This window comes from Scylla paramamosain, chromosome 6 (assembly GCF_035594125.1).
Source record: "Scylla paramamosain isolate STU-SP2022 chromosome 6, ASM3559412v1, whole genome shotgun sequence".
Classification (NCBI taxonomy): Eukaryota; Metazoa; Arthropoda; class Malacostraca; order Decapoda; family Portunidae; genus Scylla; species Scylla paramamosain.
This window is the reverse complement of record NC_087156.1, coordinates 25,091,723-25,116,099: the sequence shown is the minus strand read 5'-3', so window position 1 is coordinate 25,116,099 and position 24,377 is coordinate 25,091,723. Positions and strand designations below refer to the sequence as shown.

The 24,377-nt window shown below is 38.5% G+C and overlaps 1 protein-coding gene across 8 annotated transcripts; it reads left to right on the top strand.

The window, feature by feature from the left end:
- The first annotated feature begins 13 nt into the window (after window positions 1–13).
- On the top strand, window positions 14–22,762 carry LOC135101473 (F-box only protein 31-like). 8 transcript variants are annotated; one of them, XM_064005477.1, is made up of 10 exons: window positions 337–517; window positions 993–1,120; window positions 9,677–9,861; window positions 10,142–10,201; window positions 10,340–10,416; window positions 10,587–10,751; window positions 11,266–11,402; window positions 16,679–16,868; window positions 20,481–20,701; window positions 21,379–22,762. In XM_064005477.1, exons 3-10 carry the CDS (start codon window positions 9,708–9,710, stop codon window positions 21,566–21,568), a joined length of 1,194 nt encoding a protein of 397 aa, XP_063861547.1. In that variant the 5' UTR covers window positions 337–517; window positions 993–1,120; window positions 9,677–9,707; the 3' UTR covers window positions 21,569–22,762. The 8 variants fall into 8 exon arrangements, with proteins under 8 accessions (XP_063861549.1, XP_063861543.1, XP_063861547.1 ...); XM_064005479.1 differs by lacking the exons at window positions 337–517; window positions 993–1,120 and adding an exon at window positions 14–37; XM_064005473.1 differs by lacking the exon at window positions 993–1,120 and having other exon boundaries at window positions 145–517.
- Window positions 22,763–24,377: the final 1,615 nt, after the last annotated feature.

Genomic DNA, 24,377 nt, shown 5'->3' with positions numbered 1-24,377 from the left:
CCACCTCCACTTTACACTTAAACTTCTCAGTCGTAAGGTAAAGCATAAAATCTAGATGACAACAATAACATGTTATAACACACACACATATATGCACTGTCCATTGCCAAAACAAAATTTACGTCAAATCAACGGTAAAAGGTAAATAAACAACAGGAAAAGCAAGGCGTACAGCCCGCCACCTATTACTCTCTAACTATATTTCACTTTCACCAAAACTATTCCCTCCAACTCTCAACCCTACTTCCCCCTCTAATTTCACCCCCACTGTCTGTCCCCCTCTTGTAATGTAATGTAATGTAACCAGGACTGTGGGCCGCCTTTAGGCTAAAAGGCCCGCGCCACTCCACGGAGTGACAATCTATCAGTCAGTCAGTCGGGAACCAGGAGTCAGTCCGGACCTCTCTGTTACGGCGTGCCTTGTTCTCCCTCGCTCCACAAATAAACGCAACCAAGATTCTGGTGTCTCTGCTAACCTTCACACCCCAACAGTTGACAACTTTGCGTGAGCGATACGGTATGCTCAGCTGTGCTGTGGTGGTTGAAAAAAAATGTGACGTCTTGCACGGCCCCAACAGTTCCACAACAAGAACAAGAAGGAATTTAACATTTAGGTGGTAAAGGGAGAGTGTTAAGGAAAGAAAAGTGGAGAAGATAAAGAGTGTACAGAACGGGGATCCGTTGGAAGAGTGATTCGCAGAAGCTGCAAACTGCGAAGAGAAGAAACATACATGCCGAAACTTGCATAAACATTTTTAGAGAAGAGGCGGCTGATTCAGTTCTCATTTGGATGTTATAATAAATGATCGATTTTATTTTTTTGGCGTGAGAAGATTAAAGAGTAGTTCCGAGTTGATAGTGATTTTTTGTAGTGAAATAAATGTCGCATATATATATATATATATATATATATATATATATATATATATATATATATATATATATATATATATATATATATATATATATATATATATAATTCTTTATGATAGGTCCGTCCCCTAACCTTCTCCCCATCTCTCAAAGACCTCAAGCAAGCTTGGGGACCCTGGTGGGATGTGAGGTTTTAAGGTGGAGGAAGCTAAATCAGGCCGAATTTGGACATTCATAAAAAAAGAAGGTAAATTTGTAGTTTCACCCAATATTCCCAATCTCTACCCACACTCCTCCAACCCCTCCAGCAAGCTTGGGGGCCTGTGGGGAACCAGATTTTATTTTATTTGGGGGGGGGGGCACATACAAGTGATATATAGACTGAAAATGTAAGGAAATTTCCCTAGAAGTCGAGGAAATTTACTAAATGTAGCAAACCAAAAACCTATTATAACCAGGGGGCTGTGTCCCCTTGAACCCCCACCATTAGTATATTCGAACACAACCAGAAAGCTAAGGTAACCTAACCTAACCTTACCTTACCTAACCTAACCTTACCTTACCTTACCTAACCTAACCTTACCTAACCTTACCTATCCTAACCTAACCTAATGCACGTAGAGCGCCTGCACAGCATTGATAACAAACACACGAACACACTCCAGCATTGATAACAAACACACGAACATACTCACTACCCTTTCAATGACTGTGGAAACAGGATCCCAGCTAAAAACCGAGGTAAATCTTTGAAATTCTGTCCTGACCTTATTATTCGTTTGCGACAAGGTAATATGGGGTTAGAAATGCTCCTAGCAGTGTGATCTAGACCATGAGACACTTCATACTTAGACACGGTTTATTGGGGCAAATTGCAATTATGAATAAATAAATATGCAATTATAAATATAGATATGGAGACAGGGCACTACGAGCCCTGCTCGAATTTTGTATTATATAACTAGGTAAATACACACATAAATATACATATACATATATATATATATATATATATATATATATATATATATATATATATATATATATATATATATATATATATATATATATATATATATATTTATAATTGCATATTTATTTATTCATAATTGCAATTTGCCCCAATAAACCGTGTCTAAGTATGAAGTGTCTCATGGTCTAGATCACACTGCTAGGAGCATTTCTAACCCCATATTACCTTGTCGCAAACAAATAATAAGGTCAGTTAGGTTAAGTAAGGTTATGTTAGGTTAGATTACGTTAGGATAGGTTAGGATAGGTAAGGATAGGTAAGGTTAGGTTAGGATAAGTAATGTTAGGTAAGGTTAGGTAAGGTTAGGTTAGGATAGGTTAGGTTAGGATAGGTAAGGTTAGGTAAGGTAAGGTTAGGTTAGGTTACCTTAGCTTTCTGGTTGTGTTCGAATATACTAATGGTGGGGGTTCAAGGGGGCACAGCCACCTGGTTATAATAGGTTTTTGGTTTGCTACATTTAGCAAATTTCCTTGACTTCTAGGGAAATTTCCCTACATTTTCAGTCTATATATCACTCGTATGTGCCCCCCACAACCCCCGGTTCCCCACAGGCCCCCAAGCTTGCTGGGGGGGGGTGTGGATAGAGATTGGGGATATTGGGTAAAACTGCAAATTTACCATTATATATATATATATATATATATATATATATATATATATATATATATATATATATATATATATATATATATATATATATATATATATATATATATATATATATATATATATATATATATATATATATATATATATATATATATATTTATGTGTGTGAATTTACCTAGTTGTGTAATACAGGATTCAAGCAGGGCTCATAGTGCCCTGTCTCCATATCTACATTTATCCAAAATTTTCCTAAATTTCTGCACATTAGGTGCTGTAACAACCTATTAAATTAGACCATTCCAGATATCCACAGTTCTATGTGGAAAACTGTACTTCATGATGTCCCTCAAACACTGACTCTTCCTGATCTCTGAGTACCCTCTTGTCCATCCAGCTGCATCTTCTAGCAACACCAGGTCCTGCTTGTCTATGTTCTCAATGTGGTTAACTATTTTATACATTGTTATTAGATCTCCTCTTTCCCTTCTAACTTGCAAAGTTGGCAGCCCCATTTCCTTCAACCTCTCTTCATACATTAGGTCTTTCAGCTCCAGTACCATCCTTGTAGCTGTCCCCAGAATTCTTTCCAACTTCTTTATATCTTTTTTCATATGTGGATACCACACCATTGCTGCATATTCCAGCTTGGGATATAGCATAGTGGCTATATTTTTTTTCATCATAATCTTATCCATATAATGAAATGCCACCCTAATATTTGTTAACATCCTGTATGTTGAGCCAAATATCTCATTATATGCTGTTCTGGGATCAGGGTATCTTGAAAAACCACTCATAGGTCTTTCTCCTCCTTGCTCTTCATTTTAACTTTCTCCCCCATTTTATAGACCCATGCAGGTCTTTTACTCTCCCAATTCCATCACATGGCATTTTGGAGTCTCCATCTGGGGAGGGGACCATAAATGTCCCCAGGTCGAACTGCCTTTCTGTTGACGATCCTAAGTGTCTTGGCACCCCCCTCAACTTTTTCTTCATTAACTTCTGCAACATTCGCGGTCTAAGATCTAATTTTCAATCTGTTGAACACCACCTTTCCTCTTCTAAACCTCATCTTTTTTTCCTCACTGAAACTCAGGTGTCTGAGGCAACTGGCAGTAGCCCCTTTTCTGTTCCCTCCTACTTTCTCTATCCACATTTTCAATCCAAAGCTGGAAGTTGCATTTATGTGCGCAATGACTTAACTTGCTCTCGTGCCCACGCTCTTGAATCTTCTGAGTTTTCCACCATTTGGCTATGACTACAGAGTCACTCTCAAACTAAATTTATCTGTGCTGTATACCTCTCACCTAACTCCTCTGACTATAAGAAATTCTTTGACTACTTAACTTCCAAAGTGGAGCACATTCTGACCCTCTTCCCTTTTGCAGAGATCTCCATTCTTGGAGACTTCAATGTTCACCAACAGCTTTGGCTTTCCTCTCCCTTCACTGACCATCCTGGTGAACTAGCCTTCAACTTTGCTATCCTCCATGACCTAAAGTAATTGGTGCAACACCCTACTCGTATTGGAGATACGCCCAACATTCTTGACCTTTTCCTGACCTCTAATCCTTCTGCTTATGCTGTCACCCTTTCTTCTCCATTGGGCTCCTCCGATCACAATCTCATATCTTTATCTTGTCGTATCGCTCCAATCCCTCCTCAGGATCCCCCTAAGCGAAGGTGCCTTTGGCGTTTTGCCTCTGCTAGTTGGGGGGACCTGAGGAGGTATTTTGCTGATTTTCCTTGGAATGACTACTGCTTCCATGTCAGAGACCCGTCTTTGTGTGATGAGCGCATAACAGAGGTGATAGTATCTAGCTTAGAGGCATATATTCCTCACTCTTTTTCTTGACCTAAACCTTCCAAACCTTGGTTTAACACAGCTTGTTCTCGTGCTATACTTGATAGAGAGGTGGTCCACAAAAGGTACTTAAGCCTTCCATCACCAGAATCTCATGCACTTTATATTTCTGCCCAGAACCATGCTAAATCTATTCTCCAACTAGCCAAAAACTCCTTCATTAACAGGAAGTGTCAAAACCTTTCAAGATCTAACTCTCCTCGTGACTTCTGGCATCTAGCCAAAAATATCTCCAATAGCTTTGCTTCTTCTTTCCCTCCCTTATTTCAACCAGATGGCACCACTGCTATCACATCTATTTCTAAAGCTGAACTCTTCGCTCAAACCTTTGCTAAAAACTCTACCTTGGACCATTCTGGGCTTGTTCCTCTCTCTCTTCTACCCTCTGACTACTTCATGCTATCTATTAAAATTCTTTTAATTTAATAGATTCAAAAGTTTTTGAATCTATCCTCAACAGGAAGATTCTTAAACATCTATCACTTCACAACCTTCTATCTGATTGCCAGTATGGGTTCCATCAAGGCCGCTCTACTGGTGATCTTCTGGCTTTCCTTACTGAGTGTTGGTCATCCTCTTTTAGAGATTTTGGTGAAACTTTTGCTGTTGCCTTGGACATATCAAAAGCTTTTGATAGAGTCTGGCACAAAGCTTTGATTTCCAAACTACCCTCCTACGGCTTCTATCCTTCTCTCTGTAACTTCATCTCAAGTTTCCTTTCTGACCGTTTTATTGCTGCTGTGGTAGACGGTCACTGTTCTTCTCCTAAATCTATTAACAGTGGTGTTCCTCAGGGTTTTGTCCTGTCACCCACTCTCTTCTTATTATTCTTTAATGATCTTCTAAACAAAACTTCTTGTCCTATCCACTCCTACGCTGATGATACCACCCTGCACTTTTCCACGTCTTTTCATAGATGTCCAACCCTTCAGGAAGTAAACATTTCACGCAGGGAAGCCACAGAACGCTTGACTTCTGATCTTTCTAAAATTTCTGATTTGGGCAGAGCAAACTTAGTATTGTTCAATGCCTCAAAAACTCAATTTCTCCATCTATCAACTCGACACAACCTTCCAGACAACTATCACCTTTTCTTCAATGACTCTCAACTGTCCCTCTCTTCTACACTGAACATCCTCGGTCTGTCCTTTACTTATAATCTGAACTGGAAACTTCACATTTCATCTCTAGCTAAAACAGCTTCTATGAAGTTAGGTGTTCTGAGACGTCTCCGCCAATTTCTCTCATCCCCCCAGCTGCTAACTCTGTACAAGGGCCTTATCCGTCCATGTATGGAGTATGCTTCATATGTCTGGGTGGGTTCCACTCATACTGCTCTTCTAGACAGGGTGGAATCAAAAGCTTTTTGTCTCATCAACTCCTCTCCTCTAACTGACTGTCTTCAGCCTCTCTCTCATCACCGCAATGTTGCATCTCTAACTGTCTTTTACCACTATTTTCATGCTAACTGCTCTTCTGATCTTGCCTCCTCCCATGGCCTCGCTGCACAAGACTTTCTTCTTTCTCTCACCCCTATTCTGTCCACCTCTCTAATGCAAGAGTTAACCAGTATTCTCAATCATTCATCCCTTTCTCTGGTAAACTCTGGAACTCCCTGCCTGCTTCTGTATTTCCACCTTCCTATGATTTGAATTCCTTCAAGAAGGTTTCAAGACACTTATCCTTAAGTTTTTGACTACCACTTCGGACCCTTTTATGGGACTGGCATTTCAGTGAGCATTTCTTTTATTGGATTTTTGTTGCCCTTGGTCAGTGTCCCTCCTACATAAAAAAATAAAAATAAATAAATAAAAATTTCTTAGCACTGAATTCCAGTTTCCACTTCTTGCTACACCCATAAATGTTGTCAGTATCTCTTTGCAACTCCATACAATCAACATGGCTCTTTATTACTCTTAACAATTTTGCATTATCAGCAAACAGATTGATATAACTGGTCAAACTCTCCTGCATATCATTGATGTTTATTTGGAACATAATGGGTGCTAACACTGACTCCTGTGGTACCTTACTCCAACTTGAACAGGTGTCCCTGATCACAGTTTTCATTTCTCTATCCTTTAAGTAGTCTTTCATCCATTTTAGCATTGTCACTCTCAATCCTCCTATATGTTCCATCTTCCACAATAGTCTTTTATGTGGAACTTTATTAAAAAGCTTTTTTGATGTTCAAGTACACTTCATCTACCCACCCATCTCTGTTTTTGTACTTCATCTATTACTCTTGTATAGAAACTTAGTAAATTTGTCACACATGACCTTCCTTTTCTGAAACCAAATTGGCTATTTGTTATAACTTTGTTCTCTTCCAAATATTTCAGCCACTTTTCCTTGATCACTATTTCACAGATCTTGCCCACAACACTAGTTAGTGATACCGGTCTATAATTTAGTGGCTCAGTCCTCCTTCCTTCTTTGTGTATTGGCACTATATTTGCTCTCTTCCACTTGGTACTCTTCACTCTATCAGTGAGCTGCTAATCACATCCCAAATTCAGTCCACCACTTGTTCTCTACATTCCTTTAGTGTCCAACCAGACACTCCATCAGGCCCCAGTGCTTTCCTGACATCCAACTTCTCTAACAATTTGTCAATTTCATGTTTTTGCACAAAGACTTGAACCACCTGTAACCACCCCAGTGCCGCACTTTATTGTTTGGTTCTGCAAACTCCACTTCCACCTTGAACACAGACCTGAAACTCTCATTCATAATTTCACTCATCTCTTCCATTGCTTGATATATCCTTTCTCCCTTTACTATCTTGTCAATGGTCTCTCTTCTTGTCATCTTTCCATTGATATATCTATAAAAAAGCTTGGGCTCTTCACATTTCTTAACCACATCCTTTTCAAATTGTCTCTCCTCCTCTCTTTTTACTCTAACATACTCATTCTTTGCCTCCTTATACTACTCTCTATTATTTTCATTTCTTTGTTTCTTCAGTTTCGTCCAAGCTATATCCTTTCTCTTCTTAGCTTCTGCACATCTGACATTATAACATATATGTTTGCTCCTCCTTACTTTATATACAGGTACATACTTCTGTACACCCTCATTGTACTTCTTCAGGAATATTTCATATTTCTCTTGCACTGTCTTGTCTTCCATAAGTCTCTTCCAATCAATACTCCCAAAGAATTTTCTTAACTCTGTAAAATTTGTCTTTGCGTTATTTAGTCTTCCATTTTTATAGTCCTCTTTACGTGGTAGAACCTCCCAATCTTGCAGTACCATCTCTAACACCACATGGTCATTTTTTTCCCTGGGGTTTAAGTATTTTATGGTTGGATGAGGCTCTGTTATTTTATTTTTTTTTTTTATTTATTTATTTTTTTTTTGTGAATACCAGGTCTAGCATAGATGGTTCCTCCTCCCCTCTGTATCTTGTAAATTCCTCCACCCATTGGTCCATCGTATTCACCATAGGTAACTGTAGCATTCCTTCACTCCACAGTCCAGCATTTCCATTAACTTCCATCTCCTCCCAGCTTACATTTTTGCAGTTAAAGTTTCCCACTAGTATTTTATTGCCCTTTCTTATCATGTTGTCTAGGCACTTGAACACTTCTTTTTGCATTTTCTTATGTTCCTCCAACCTCCATGTATTAGTCTTTGGTGGCACATATGTTAATATGATCTTCCTCCTTTCTCTCCCACTGGTCCTGATTATTATAGTTATGACCTCCACCATGCCATCTCCATATTGCACTTCTTCCACATATACATCATCTCAAACCATTATCAGTACTCCTCCTCCTCCTCCTCCTTTTCCCTTTCTATCTCTCCTCCAATAATTATATTGTCGTAACCCTCCTCCTTACCTTTAAGGGAAGGCAGAGGTTACGCAGGAACTGCACTAATTCTTTACATAACAAACACTACAAGGTTTAAATCCAGGTAACCGAGAGTTAAGGCCGGGGTTCTCACAGTGGGGTAAGCCACAAACGCAGTTCAGAAACGTTAAAACTATTTATTAACCAGTAGTTAACACATTCCACGATACTCGCAAGCAATGAAAGACCAGAATTCCAACACATATTAAAACATATAATGACCTTTCGATAAATCTTGACGTCACTTTTCACTTTACTTTAGCAAGATTTTATTGACCAACTCAGATCATTCAGTAACTTATAATACATTAACATGTAAGGACACACATAACATAATCACATAAAAGAATAATCAAATGTAACATTAAAATATTAGCACTACATGTGAAGTGCCACAAAAGATATTAAAATCACTCTTCAAGATTCAGCATTATATCAATACATGGAAAATGACATCAAATATGTGGGACCACAGTATACTGAAACATTTTAAATCGAGACACACAAGGCACTTAGGAAAAATCTTACAAGTATTACTTACGACCAAGACAAGGCAGAGAATGACTAGGAGCTTCATGGTGCTGTCAAGTGGGAGCACCTTCCAGGAACTTGTAACACTCCCCTCTTGGAGTCTAGTTAGGTCTGAGAGAATCATTCGCTACTTCGCCTTATATTCTACTTTGATGACGGCAGCGTCGACCTACATACATTGCCATCTACTATTACATAAAGAGATTCAAAATCTAACTAGTTAGTACAACTTAAGATTCAAAATCTAACTAGTTAGTACACTCATCTCTTCCTTCACTCCACACGATCACCAGGATACTTATACTTCACTGTAGGTGCGTAAGAAACATGTCTCATAGGGAGTCTATGGTTAACCACCTTTATACGCGAACATATATGGTTTTTCTATGTCCTTCTAGTTCGTGCATTACTGAAATGTTTTGTGAAGTCAGCGACTGTAAGGTAACTTGATCACAAGATTGATTGCGAATAGGCTAGGTCCATTAACTATACGGCCTTAGTCACCTTTACTCGGCACTTGGGTGCCTCGTCATCAGGGCAGGCACTGTCCTGTTCGTGTGACCAGGGATGCCGTAAGCCTCACAAGGGGTCATGGCAATAACCAGTGACCTCTGGGGCAATGGGTGGCCAAGGCCTGGGTGCTTTGGCGACAACACACCCTCGGCTTGGCTACGACAATATCCCTCTTCCTTAAAGCTTAAGTGGACTTCCTCTCTTAACTTTGTCTCAATTAGGCACAACACATCTGGTCTGTTTTTTCTTTAGGTAATCTCTTACTTCCAGTACACCTGAAAGTAGCCCGTCCATGTTTGTATGCATTACTCTTAATGTACTACTCCTACCACCACTTGTGTGTGTGTGTGTATATGTGTGTGTGTGTGTGTGTTTAACTCATAATTTTCATTACAGAAAATTTGTATCCTCCTGATTCAACGACAGGATGGTGATAAATATTGTTGACTTGCCAGAAAATGTATTGCTCAGTATACTGCAGCTGTGTAATGTTCGAGACTTGACAGCTTTAAGTGTTGTGTGCAGTCTTTTTTATCGTCTGACCAAAGATTCATTTCTTTGGAGACACCTTTGTTTTAGAGGTAAGCTTAGATTTCAAAAGTAGTTAAGAATCATGATACTTAGTCATTGTAAGATGACACCATATTCAGTTTTCTTTGTCATGGTTCGCCTTTTAGACTTCATTCAGATTATCTTCGCACAATGCAAACTAAGAACTGGCAATTTGCATAACAAATAAAGTGAAAAAAGCAGAGTAAATATGACCTGTAAGGCAAACTTTTACAGTACTCTGAATAACTTTGGATTTATTCATTTGTAGCTCATTTCCATATTTATAGTGATGTGCCTTCTTTTTGTTAGATTTCAGTGTGTCTCCTGAATCATGTGAAAAATCATCTTATGAGAAAATATATAAAAATGGTGAGTTTGCTGTTTTTGTTTACATGTTTTGTAAATGTTAGTTTCTCCAGGAAGCTTAATAATGAGCATTTGTTATTTGTATCACTACTCCCAAATCCCTTTCTTCGTTTACTTACATGCATATGAATTTATTTTCAGTTCTGCATAAGTATGGGTGCATGTTGGGTCTCTATCAGTCACAGATTGGACCTTATGGGGGCCTGCTGGAAATACGAGTGAGTTTTTATAATGGCATATAACAACTTTGTCATATTTTCTTCATGATTTATTGATCGGTTTTATTTTTTTCAATTATTATTACCTTTTTCATGTGTGTGTTTGTATTTAGATGTAATAAACTCCTTAATTGTAAACTGAATTCTGTTGTTTCAAAAACAGTTATCAGTTTCAGAATGGGTACATTGAAGGAGCTGTATGGGAACCAACTTCTGATGTCATGGAACCTTTAAAGGAGTCAGTTGCATTCTCCATCAATGGAAATGAAGTGCCTGCAAAATGTCTTTGTATACCTCATATACATCCTCATAAATGCTCCCTTCAAATGAACAAGGTTAGGTCTGATCACAATAAGCATGCTTAGACTGTAGATTATGTTACATGTTTTGACAAGTCAAAGAGGAGGAGTGTTGTGATGTCATTGACCTAAGAACTTCCTCTTTCTTATTACTGTGAAATGTTCAAAACTGCTTAAGGTAAAAATATTCATCAGTATATAAGTAAGTCTTCTTTTCACTTCACAATGCAAAATTAGTATGATGTGAATCTATACTTGCAAAACCTGAACTATGTAATTAAAGATAAATAGTTTTCCTGAAAAAGTAAGATAAATGAGTGTGATATTTCTAGCTGTACATCTGGATGAGATCCTCCTTAGAGGGTGTAAGCAAAAATAAAAATACAGTGGAGGGAATTTCCTGTCTTCTTCCTATTTTCCATTAACTTGTTTTGGATATATGTAACTTGTTCTCACACTCTCATACTCTACATCATTATTTTACTTTTTTATTTATTTATTTATTTTACTGTATTTTATTTTATTTATTTATTTATTTTTTCTTCTCCAGAGGAAAGGAATAGTAACACAGTTCTGTTCTGACAATGAGGGGCATATCAGAACTCTCTGTGACATGGATGGGGATGTTACAGGCAACCTCTTCAACTATATCAGTATGAAGTTAGTGTACTTGAATGAAGTGATCTCGTAAGTACGAAAACCTTTTCTTTTAGTTGCTCAAATACAGTACTAAACTTTTTTTTCTATGTGCAGTCTTGTTAAACTCTTAATAATACTATAGCAGAGAAGTGTTGAATTGTAATCAAAGCACAGTCCAATTATGCTTAGAGGAAATAGAAAGGTCAGATAAAAACTAAGAGTTGGAAGGAGAGAATTCATAATCCTTGGTTATATCCTGACCAGGTAATTTTGCAGATAATTAGAACATACAACAGCCAAGAAAGGCACCTCATAATTAGGTAGAACTGTTTAATGTATACATTTATGTCTTCATCATATTCATAACTTTGCACTTAATGTTAACCATGATTAAAATTCGCTACAATGATTAGTTGATTGGCTATCTTGATGGTAAGTTTAACTCTTAACTCCTTCAATATGATGACTCCTATTTTGGCATCATGAAGCACCAGTGGAATATATCATGACGCCTATGTAGGCATCATGGTTGGATTCTATTTTAGTTGTTGTTGAGCAGTCCCGTATCCTGTTTTGACTTGTTGTTGTGCAATCCCGTATCCTACTTTGACTTGTCTTGAAAGACTATGTATATGTCTTTGAGATTCTTTTGCTCCTTCAACACGGCCTGTTCCCACCAGTCACATAAATGAACTATCCAGAATGAGGAAGTCTCATTACAGTTTCCCCCCTATGGTCCCTTCCTTATCTTCCATAACTCCCTTTCCTTCTCTTCATCCTATACCCCCTCCACCAGGGAGGGGAGACTGTAAGAGGTACAGTTCCCTCTTCCCTTGTTCATTCCTTGTCCTCTTACCCTCCTCTCCCTTTCTCCTCCCTGCATTTCTCTCTCTCTCTCTCTCTCTCTCTCTCTCTCTCTCTCTCTCTCTCTCTCTCTCTCTCTCTCTCTCTCTCTCTCTCTCTCTCTCTCTCTCTCTCTCTCTCTCTCTCTCTCTCTCTCTCTCTCTCTCTCTCTCTCTCTCTCTCTCTCTCTCTCTCTCTCTGTCTCCCTCCCTCCCTCCCTCCCTCCCTCCCTGGGTGTGTCCACTAATCTCTTTTCCGATAATTTTGCCTTCCCTTCCCTCTCCTTCACCCATTACCACCTCTTATGTAATTTATTACCCTCCAACCATCCCAAATCATAAATGTGTGTGTGTGTGTGTGTGTGTGTGTGTGTGTGTGTGTGTGTGTGTGTGTGTGTGTGTGTGTGTGTGTGTGTGTCAGTCACTTTTACATCCAGAAAAACAACAACTTGTGCCTCATATTTCTATGACAGCTGAAGGGTTGACTCAAAGAGAGAGAGAGAGAGAGAGAGAGAGAGAGAGAGAGAGAGAGAGAGAGAGAGAGAGAGAGAGAGAGAGAGAGAGAGAGAGAGATTACAGTATTAGAAATTAGGTAAGTTACTGCTTGCAGGCCTGTGCCATATATGAGCAGAATGCATTTTTTAAGCATCTGGAGTGAAGTGGTTAAGAGTGGAGTAATAGTGTTTAAGTATAGGGCCCTTCTGTAGTTTTGTAAGGAAAAATAATTAAAAGTGAGATAATGAGAATACAGAAAAAGCAGAGTATACACTATAAGAGTGTAACCTTTAATATTGGAGAATATATTATTAAAGGTACATAATGAGAGAGAGAGAGAGAGAGAGAGAGAGAGAGAGAGAGAGAGAGAGAGAGAGAGAGAGAGAGAGAGAGAGAGAGAGAGAGAGAGAGAGAAAATAAGATGATTTATAAGAAGCTGTCAGGTCTACATGTGGCATTACTTGTATGAAACATAACTTCCAATTTCCACCTATTATCCTCTCCCATAAATCTATCTAACCTTATTTAAAAGCTCCCTATTGACTTGTTATTAATAACCTGATTACTGTGTCTATTCCATTCATCTGCCACTAATAATCTGATTACTGGGTCTATTCCATTCATCTGCTGCTATATTTGAGAGCCAATTCCTTCTTATCTCTTTTCTAAATCTAACTTTATCAAGTTTGAACCTATTATTTCATGTACTTTTCTGATTACTGACTATGATTTTTTTTCTCTCTTTTTAATGTAAGATGGCCACTGGCCAGCCTGAAAATTTTGAAGTGCTAGTTCCTAAAGAGGTTCCAAGCAGAAAATCATATAATGAAGGATAAGTGTCTTGAAACCTCCTTCTTGAAAGAGTTCAAGCTATAGGAAGGTGGGAATGTAGCAGCAGGCAGGGAGTTCCAGATTTTACCAGAGAAAGGGATGAATGATAGGGAATACTCGTTAACTCTTGCATTAGTGAGAGTAGGAGTGAGAGAAAGAAGAAAGTCATGTGCAGCAAGGTCACCAGAATCACCAGAATCTCATGCATTTTATATTTCTGCCCAGAACCATGCCAAGTCTGTTCTCCAACTAGCTAAAAATTCCTTCATTAGTAGAAAGTGTCAAAATCTTTTAAGATCTAACTCCCCTCATGACTTCTGGCATCTAGCCAAAAATATCTCCAATAACTTTGCTTCTTTCCCTCCTTTATTTCATCCAAATGGCACCACTGCTATCACATCTATCTCTAAAGCTGAACTCTTCACTTAAACCTTTGCTGAAAACCCTACCTTGGATGATTCAGGGCTTGTTCCTCCCTCTCCTTCACCCTCTGACTACTTCATGCTACTTATTAAGATTCTTCGTAATGATGTTTTCCATGCCCTCGCTGGCCTAAATCTTCTGAAGGCTTATGGACCTGATGTCGTCCCTCCTATTGTTCTCTGAAACTGCACCTCCATGCTTGCACCTTGCCTAGTTAAACTCTTTCAACTCTGTGTCAATATCTACCTTTTCTTCTTGCTGGAAGTTTGCCTACATTCAGCCTGTTCCTAAAAAGGGTGACCATTCTAATCCCTCAAACTACCATCCTATTGCTTTAATTTCCTGCCTATCTAAAGTTTTTGAATCTATCCTCAGCAGGAAGATTCTTAATTATCTATCACTTTACAACCTTCTTTCTGATCATCAGTATTGATTCTGTCAAGGCCACTCTACTGGTGATCTTCTGGCTTTCCTTACTTAGATATTTTGGTGAAACTTTTGCTGTTGCCTTAGACATATCTAAAGCTTTTGATAGAATCTGGCACAAAGCTTTGATTTCCAAACTACCTTCCTACAGCTTCTATCCTTCTCTCTGTAACTTCATCTCAAATTTCCTTTCTGACTGTTCTGTTGCTGCTGTGGTAGATGGTCACTGTTCTCCTAAATCTATTAATAGTGGTGTTCCTCAGGGTTCTGTCCCGTCTCCTACTCTCTTCCTATTATTCATCAATGATCTTCTAAACCAAACCTCTTGTCCTATCCACTCCTACGCTGATGATACCACCCTGCATTTTTCCATGTCTTTTCATAGATGTCCAACCTTTCAGGAAGTAAACATGGAAGCCACATAATGCCTAACTTCTGATCTCTTTAAAATTTCTGATTGGGGCAGAGCAAACTTGGTATTGTTCAATGTCTCAAAAACTCAATTCCTCTATTCATCAACTCGACTCAACCTTCCAGATAAGTATCCCCTCTTCTTCAGTGACATTCAGCTGTCCCCCTCTTCTTCACTGAACATCCTCAGTCTGTCCTTGTCTTATAATCTAAACTGGAAACTTCACATTTCATCTCTAGCTAAAACATCTTCTATGAAGTTAGGCATTATGAGACATCTCCACCAGTTTTTCTCACTCCCACTGCTGCTAACTCTGTACAAAGACCTTATCCCTCCATGTATGGAGTATGCTTCACATGTCTGGGGGTTTCCACTCATACCGCTCTTTTAGACAGGATGGAATCAAAAACTTTTTGTCTCATCAACTCCTCCCCTCTAACTGACTGCCTTCAGCTTCTTTCTCATCACTACAGTTTTGCATCTCTAGCTATCTTCTACCACTATTTTCATGCTAACTGCTCTTCTGATCTTGCTAACTGCATGCCTCCCCTCCTCCCATGGCCTCACTGGACAAGACTTTCTTCTTTCTCTCATCCCTGTTCTGTCCACCTTTCTAATACAAGAGTTAATCAGTATTCTCAATCAGTCATTCCTTTCTCTGGTTAACTCTGGAACTCCCTGACTATGACTTGAATTCCTTCAAGAGGGAGGTTTCAAGACATCCTTCAATTTTCGACTACCTCTTTGGACCCTATTCGGGGACCGGCATCTCAGTGGGCCTTTTTTTATTGGATTTTTGTTGCCCTTGGCTGGTGTTGCTCCAACATAAAAAAAAAAAAAAAATAATAATAAGGTAATGGGAAGAGGGAAGGCATGCAGTTAGCAAAATCAGAAGAGATGTTAGTGTGAAAATAGCAGTAGAAGATAGCAAGAGATGTTATTTTGCAGCAATGAGAGAGGGGCTGAAGACATTCAGTTAGAGGAGAGGAGTCGATAAGACAAAATGCTTTTGATTCAATCTAAAAGAATGGTTTGAGTGGAACTCCCCGCATATATGTGAAACATACTCATAGATGGATGGATAAGGCCCCTGTACAGAGTTAGCATCTTGAGGGGGGGTGAGAAAAACTGGCAGAGATAACTCAGAACATCTAACTTCATAGAAGTTAGGATTGGACATCTATGAAAAGATGTGGAAAAGTGCAGGGTGTTATCATCATCAACATAGGAGTGGATAGGCACAAGAAGTTTGGCTTTGAAGATCATCATTGAATAATAGAAAGAGAGTGGGTGACAGGACAGAACCGTTAGGAACGCTGCTGTTAATAGAATTAGGAGAAGAACAGTGACTGTCTAATACAACAGCAATAGAAGAGTCAGAAAGGAAACTAGTGATAAAGTTACAGAGAGAAGGATATAAGCTTTAGGAGGGCAGTGTGGAAATAAAAGCTTTGTGCCAGACTCTATCGGAGACTTTTGATATGTCTAAGGCTTCAAAAGTTTCACCAAAATCCCTAAAAGAGGATGACCAATAAGGGAAGCCAGAAGATCCCCAGTAAAGCAGCCACGACAGAACCCTTACTAGAGATCAGATACAAGGTTGTGAAGTGACAGAAGTATAAGAATCTTACTGTTGAGGATAGACTAAAAATTTTAGAGGGGCAGGAAATCATATCAGTATAGTGATCGTCTTTAGGGATTTCAAGAAACAAACACAAAACTTATTTGATAAATCCATGTTAAAGTGAATGCAAGAACTCAAAGAAAGTTACCTATTTCTTCAATGATTCATAATGGTGAGAAGGCAACAGTAGCCTTCAGATGTAGCATTTAGTAGGTAGCATCATATTGAAAAATTAAGGTAAAGAATGTAAGATCTCTTCATCTCTTTACAGAACTGGACTGATCCATAAACCACTGATATTACCAGGACCAGATGACATACCCAGTGCTCTGCGGAGAAAAGATGGCTCCTTCCCAAAGCAAATCATTACACCAGGACTCTTCAAAGGAACATACTCCGTTCATGGAATTGAGGTCCTGCTTTTCAGATATAAGGATGAATATGAAATTCATGGACATAAAGTAAGTTTGATAAATTCTGCTTTGTTCATCAAGTTTTTAACCTGTACATGATTATGACGTCAATTTATGTTCCAATTTAACAGAGGCAGGATAGTTAAGATCTAAATTCACATCATGATCATATTTCAAGCTAGTCTTAAACAAATACGTAACTGTGTTATTATTTTGAACTTTCCTTGCTATCAGTCAATTGTCACCCATGAATGAGACTCCCTTCTCCCCATCCACCTCTTTCTACTTTCTACAGCCATCCATTCCCCTCACTTTTTCCTCATTCCTACCCAGTCACCTGGCAGGAAGTGCATGTCACTTTAGACCCCCAACTGTGGACCTAGTTCAGTATTACCATGATTTGTACCCATTCATCCATCCATCTATCCACTCTTCCATACATCCATCCATATATCCACATATTTATTTATCCATTCATCCAGCCATCCAGTTATCTGTCCAGTCATCTATCCATCCATCCACTCATATCCATTCATCTACTCATCCATCCATCCAAACACCTATAAATTGTCCATATATCCATCCATTCATCCACTTCCCCATCCATCTATCTATCCATTCATCCATTCATCCATCTATTCACTCATTCATTCATCCAGTCATACATCCATCCATCCAATCATCCATCCATTCATCCATCCATTCATCTGTCCACTCATCCATCCATCCATCCATCCATCCATCCATCAATCCATCCATTCATCCACTCATCCATTCATCCATCCATCCATCCATCCATCCAACCATCCATCCATCTATCTACCCATCCACTTGTACATCAATCCATATATTCATCTATCCACTCTTCCATCCACCCATCCATCTATCCATCCACTCATCTATCCATCCATCTATCCATCCATCTAACCATCCATCCATCCATCCATCCATCCATCCATCCATCCTTCCATCCATCCATCCATCCATCTATCCACTCATTCACCCACTTATCCATCCATCTGTCTACTCACACATCCATCCATCTATCCTCTCCTTTATGCATTCACACACTTCCATCCATCCACCTATTCATTCATCTGTCTATCCAATCATCCATTCAGTCATATATCTGCCCATCTATCCATCCTTCTATCCACTGCTCCATCCATCTATCCACTCATCCATCCATCCATCCATCCACTCATCTATTCATCTATCCATTCATTCATCCTTCCACTCATCCATCCATCCAACCCTGCATCTATCCATTATTTCAACCATCTATCCACTCACCCATCCATCCATCCATCCATCCATCCATCCATCCATCAATCCATCCATTTACCTATCCACCTATCTATCTATCTACTTATCCATACATACATCTTTTCACTCATCCATCTATCCATTGTTTCATCCTTCTATCAATCCATCCATCCATTAATCTACCTATTCACTCTTCCATCCATCCATTGATCTACCTATTCACTCTTCCATCCATCCATTGATCTACCCATCCACTCTTCCATCCATCCATCTATATAACCACTCATCCATCCATCCATCTAGTCACTCATCCATCCACGTATCCACTTATCAATCTATCCATGAAAACTGTTTCTAAAATGTTTCCCAAATGTTTGCAAGCTGTTTACAAACATTTGTAAAGCATTTTGGAAACATTTGAGAAACAGTTCGGGAACATTGTTTCCAAAACAATATTTCAAGGTATGAACAGGCTTTGAAAGACCTGGACCACAGTAAGGATGTGAGTGAGCATGCTCTTCCTTTTTTCATCCTCCATCTGCACTGCCCCTGCCACACACACACACACACACACACACACACACACACACACACACACACACACACACACACACACACACACACACACACACACACACACACACACACACACACACTGCTCTCTGTGCTTCCCATGACCCATCACCCACACATTCTGCCACTTATTCACTACTATCTCTTCCTAACCACCAGCCCACCCCTCCTTCTCCTCAAGCAGTATCGTGGGTTGTTTCTGCCCATACTTTAGCATTTGTGATTGTGTGAAAGTAGTAGGTAATGCTCATGTGTGTCATTATGATAAGATGTGAAAATTCAAGTAACTTGGACAGTGAAGATGCTGACACCCAGGAACCTTACCAGCCCATGTTATGATCCCGTGACACAACGCTCACAGCCCTGCCACCTCTCAGGTAGCATGGCTGCACACTGTGCTTGTACCCAAGATGACTGTGCATAAGGATGTGCTCAAGGGAGAAGAGCAGCCAGATGGCTCGATACTGCTGATGGCATGCAGTGGAGGTGGCTGCACAGAAATGATTTCCTACCTGATACTTATCATTTTGAGGAAAGGGGTTGTGGTGTTGTGACAGATTACAGATGATTAAATCCTGAAAAGAAGAACTCATATGAATATTTTCCATATGTACAATGGTTTTTCTTTAAGTAAGGACAATATTCCAGTTATTAAATAAAAAAATTTAAATTGAATTTTTTTGTTCTTTTAACTGTACAAAAAAAAAAAAAAGTTTTGTGATTAAAAGTTTTCCAGTAAGATTACAGACAATTAAATCAAGAAAAGTAGAAGAATATTAATATGAAAAATATATATCAATTGACAGTGTTTTTATTTCAATATCATAATTTTTTAAACTGAAATATAAATATTATCTACACAACACTTCTTCGAATTCAAAAGGACACTTTACATATGTACAATGGTTCTCCTTTAAGTGAAGAATATGTCCTAATTATCAGATAAAGATTTTTTTTTCAGTTTTATTTATTTATTTATTTTTTTACTCAGTCTGCATCAATGTCATTGTCACCCTTGGTAGCCTGTGGCAACTGCCTCTCACCTAGGCTCTTACAAATAACTCCTCCTCCTTCCCTTTCTCCATTCATATAACTCATAGCAATTGTATTTCAGTGGAAAAATAGTACAGAAATGATAATGCTTGCATCTCTATTCAAGTGTAAACAGTGTGTGTCTCCTGCACTCATATTGGCTTAGAAGTGCTTGATGGCGCAATGCATCTTGCATGGCTAGCTATCATTGGTTGAGACTTCTCTACACCATGTGATCCCTCTAAAGAGACGCTTGGTATCTAATACTTCCAAGCTTGGGGCTTAGCATGAGGCTGTGCGATGAAGGTTTTAAAGTTACATTTACTTAATGGGAATTTCAACCTTATTGTGGGATGCATTCTGTATCTCTGACTCATTTGCCAGATAGAGAGAAGTTTGGGGAACAGTTTTGTGTACTGTGGTGCTTGGTACAATATGATTCCAAGTGCCTTATATATGATATTAACATAACTGCAAAATAAAATGCAGTTAAATAAGCTTAATTTATTTTTTGGTTGTTTGGCAATATTTATTTATTAATTTGTGGTTATTTACTTATTGTTATTATTATTATTGTTTATTATTTTATATTTATTTATTTATTTATTCAGTTATTTATTTATTTATGTATTTATTTATTTATTTATTTATTTATGTATTTTTACAGGTTGATGACATTATGGATGTGCTGGAAGGGACTCTTTCCTTAAAAGACCTCTAAGTGTTTGCTCTTAATGGAAAATGTTTATGAATAGGAAAACTTTTTACATAACTTATTTTTCCTTACAGGTAACTGGTGATGTTAATGTTCATGCCAGCAAAGTCTCTGTAAAAATACTCCTGAAGTACCCTGCATATCCTACTGAAAAAAATAGCATTGCTGCCATGAAGACCACAGAACCAAAATCTAGTGAAACTCCTTTAGACCAGATACCTGAGCATCCCTTCTCTATACCAAGTGGCTGCTACTATGAAGCTACCACTCCACTTCCAACCAGATGTACAGCAAGGTTAGTCTCTCTCTCTCTCTCTCTCTCTCTCTCTCTCTCTCTCTCTCTCTCTCTCTCTCTCTCTCTCTCTCTCTCTCTCTCTCTCTCTCTCTCTCTCTCTCTCTTCATTGCAAGGTTGCATCTCTTGCAATCATCTTTCATTTCTTTCATGTTAACTGCTCTTCAGATCTTGCTAACTGCATGCCTTCCCTGCTCCCATGGTCTCACTGCTCAAGGTTTTCTACTTTCTCTCACCCTTATTCTGTCTACCTCCCTATAACAAGAGTTAACCAATATTCTCAGCCTTTCATTCCTTCTACTGGTAAACTCTGGAACTCCCTGTCTGCTTCTGTATTTCCTCCAACCTTTGACGTGAGGTGTTTCAAGAGATAAGTATTAAGGTACTTCTCACAATTTGTATAATAATTTTTTGACTATACTCTTTAAGAACAGGCACATACCTTCAGTGGGCTTTTTTTTTTTAGGTCAGAGCTCCACTTACATAAAAGAAAAAAATCTCTCAAACATCTAATTCTCTTCTCTCAATGCTTTGCCTTTCACACCTTGGTCTGCATTAATGGGCAATGACATAGAAAGTCCATCATGGTGTACCAGTCAAAATTTCAATATCCTTGGTGAATATGTATAAATAAAATATAATTGTTTAAATTTCTGATGGTGTGCTTTTCTGTTTTCAGATATCATGGATTTGGTCAAATAGCGTATGAAGGATTCCGCAGACCAAGCTTTACACCAGTGCAAGTCATTGTCTTCAACAATGACCTTCTAGGTGTTGTATGGATTGAACTGACAGCTTTCAGTTTATTTTCTCGTGTCCAAAGAACTTTTACCAAAAATATTTTAAACACTGCAGAAAGTTGTCTATGATCCATTCAAGCTGTTAGCAATGCAGCTTTGTTAAAAATGTGATTTTGTTTCTTAAAATTCAATCTTTGCTTTGGTTGAGGGGATAGACTATTTCATTTATATATAGGGTTGCATTTTGCTGCAGATGGAGGAATAGGTCACAGGTGTAGAGGTGAAGTTCATAGTTAATGAACCAAGAGAGGTGTGGGGAAGAATGAACAGATGCTTTAATTAGAAGATGCTTGGAATAAATGCATAGAGAAGGCTGTATATACTTGTACTGGCAGCACTGTATAGAGTTTAAACATGGAATTTAGGAGTAGAAGAGTGGAAATTGAATATACATAATGGAGATTAGGTGTCTGAGGAATGTGTGGAATAACATGTATGGATTGAGTAGAAAATGACAAAGTCCAAAAAAACTGATTTTGTAAGAGAGACGGCTGATCGAGCAGTGAAGGGAGTGTTGTAGTGGTTTGGGCATGTAGAAAAGATGGATGAAGAATATTTAGTAAAGACTGAATGAGATGCAGAGATGTAAAGCTGAGGGAGAACATAAATAGAATGGATAGACAGCGTAAAGTGAGCATTAGATGCAGAAGGGATGTCAGTGGAACAAGGAAGAATGGTTGCCTATGATTAGGTTGAATGAGAGAAATTGTGGATGCATGAATGTAATGCGGCCAATACATGATGGGCCACAAACAAAGGCTCACATGACTCCCCTTGGTGTGGCAGTCTCCACACATACATGGCCACTATGACCTCTGTGAGATGTGATAGATTCTCCTATATCTGCTTCATGGCAGATACAGGAAAAGGAATATACCTATTAGGATGTAGAGACAAATGTGGAGTATACAACTGACTGAAGTACCGAGATGTTTACAAAAGATAAGTAATTTATTAGAAACATCTTGTATGCAACCTGAATTGGAGATAATAAGTGTTTTTAGAGAGTATACAACTGACTGAAGTACCAAGATGTTTACAAAAGAGAAATAATTTATTAGAAACTTGTATGCAACCTGAATTGGAGATAATAAGTGTTTTTAGAGTATTATAACTGTTTCCCCTATGTATCATAAAAGACCACTAAGGACCTCCATACATGATGTAATCTGGTCACTGGCCAAGGTAAATAAAAAAGGAAAAAGAAATCCCACTGAGGTACCAGTCCCAAAAGAGATGTCAAGAGAATCATAAAAAATTGAAGGATAAGTGTTTTGAAACCTCCCTTTTGAAAGACTAAGTCATAGGAAGGAGAAAATATAGAAGTAGGCAGGGAGTTTCAGAGTTTACCAGAGATAGGAATGAATGATTGAGAATATTGGTTAACTCTTGCATTAGAAAGATGGACAGAATAAGGATGAGAGAAAGAAGAAAGTCTTGTGCAATGAGGCTGTGGGAGGAGGGGAGGCATGCAGTTGGCAAGATCAGAAGAGCAGTCATGAAAATAGTGATAGAAGATAGCAAAAGATGCAACATTGTAGTGATGAGGAGGCTGAAGACCATCAGTTAGAGGAGAGGAGTTGATAAGATTAAAAGCTTTTGATTTCACCTGGTCTAAGATAGCACTATGAGTGGAACCTCCCATACATGTGAAGCATACTCCATATGTGGACAGATAAGGATCCTGTATAAGAGCAGCTGGGAGAAGTGAGAAAAACTGGCAGAGACACCTCAGAACACCCAACTTCATAGAAGCTGTTTTAGCTAGAGATGAGATGTGAAGTTTCCAGTTTAGATTATAAGTAAAGGACAGAGCAAGGATGTTCAGTATAGAAGAGGGGTACAGTTGAGTGTCATTAAAGAAGAGGGGATGCTTGTCTGGAAGATTGTGTCGAGTTGATAGATGGAAGAATTGAGTTTTTGAGGTACTGAACAAAACTAAGTTTGCTCTGCCCCAATCAGAAATTTTAGAGAGATAAGAAGTAAGATGTTCTGTGGCGTCCCTGCATGAACTGTTTACATCCTGAAGGGTTGAACATCTATGAAAAGATGTGGAAAAGTGCAGGGTGGTATTGTCAGCATAGGAGTGGATAGGACAAGAAGTTTAGTTTAGAAGATCACTGATGAATAATAGGAAGAGAGTGGGTGACAGGACAGAACCCCAAGGAACACCAATGTTAATAGATTTGAGAAGAACAGTGACCATCTACCACAGCAGCAACAGAACGGTCAGAAAGGAAACTTGAGATGAAGCTACAGATAAAGGATCAAAGCCATAGGAGGGTAGTTTGGAAATCAAAGCTGATTGGTTAGGAATCCACCACCCACACACAAACTGACCACTCCTCAAGACCAATTCAGTTGGGAATAGGAAATTATAAAAGGTCATGATGGTGCTCTGGGATGAAAATTGCTTTTGCAGGGACCTACTGCAGTAGCTGTAAAAATGTGAAGAAAGAGAAAAAGGAAATGGACAAAAGACTGGCAATTAAAAGAAATGTTTTGCCACTTTTTTTTTTTTAGCTTTCACAAGGGGGCTGGTTTAACTGTTAAGAATGGATCTTATTCAAGTTATTGCATGATTGAGAAAATATCCCCTATAAGATTTTTTTTAACTAAACACTTGTAATTGGAGACAAAAAAAAATTTTTATGAAAAAAGCAGAGTAAAATGAACTGTCTAGTCAATCAAGGCAATTCAAAAATTTCTCTTCCATGCTTTTTGCTTACATATTCTTGAAGCACATTATTAAAGTCCAATTTTTCAGTCAATTGGCACTCTATTGGTAAATTAGCTAAACCTCCTAAAATGAAGGGTGCTTGCTGTAGATCTCAAGTAGTTCTTAACTTTAATTCAAATATTCTTTGCTTTTTATTTT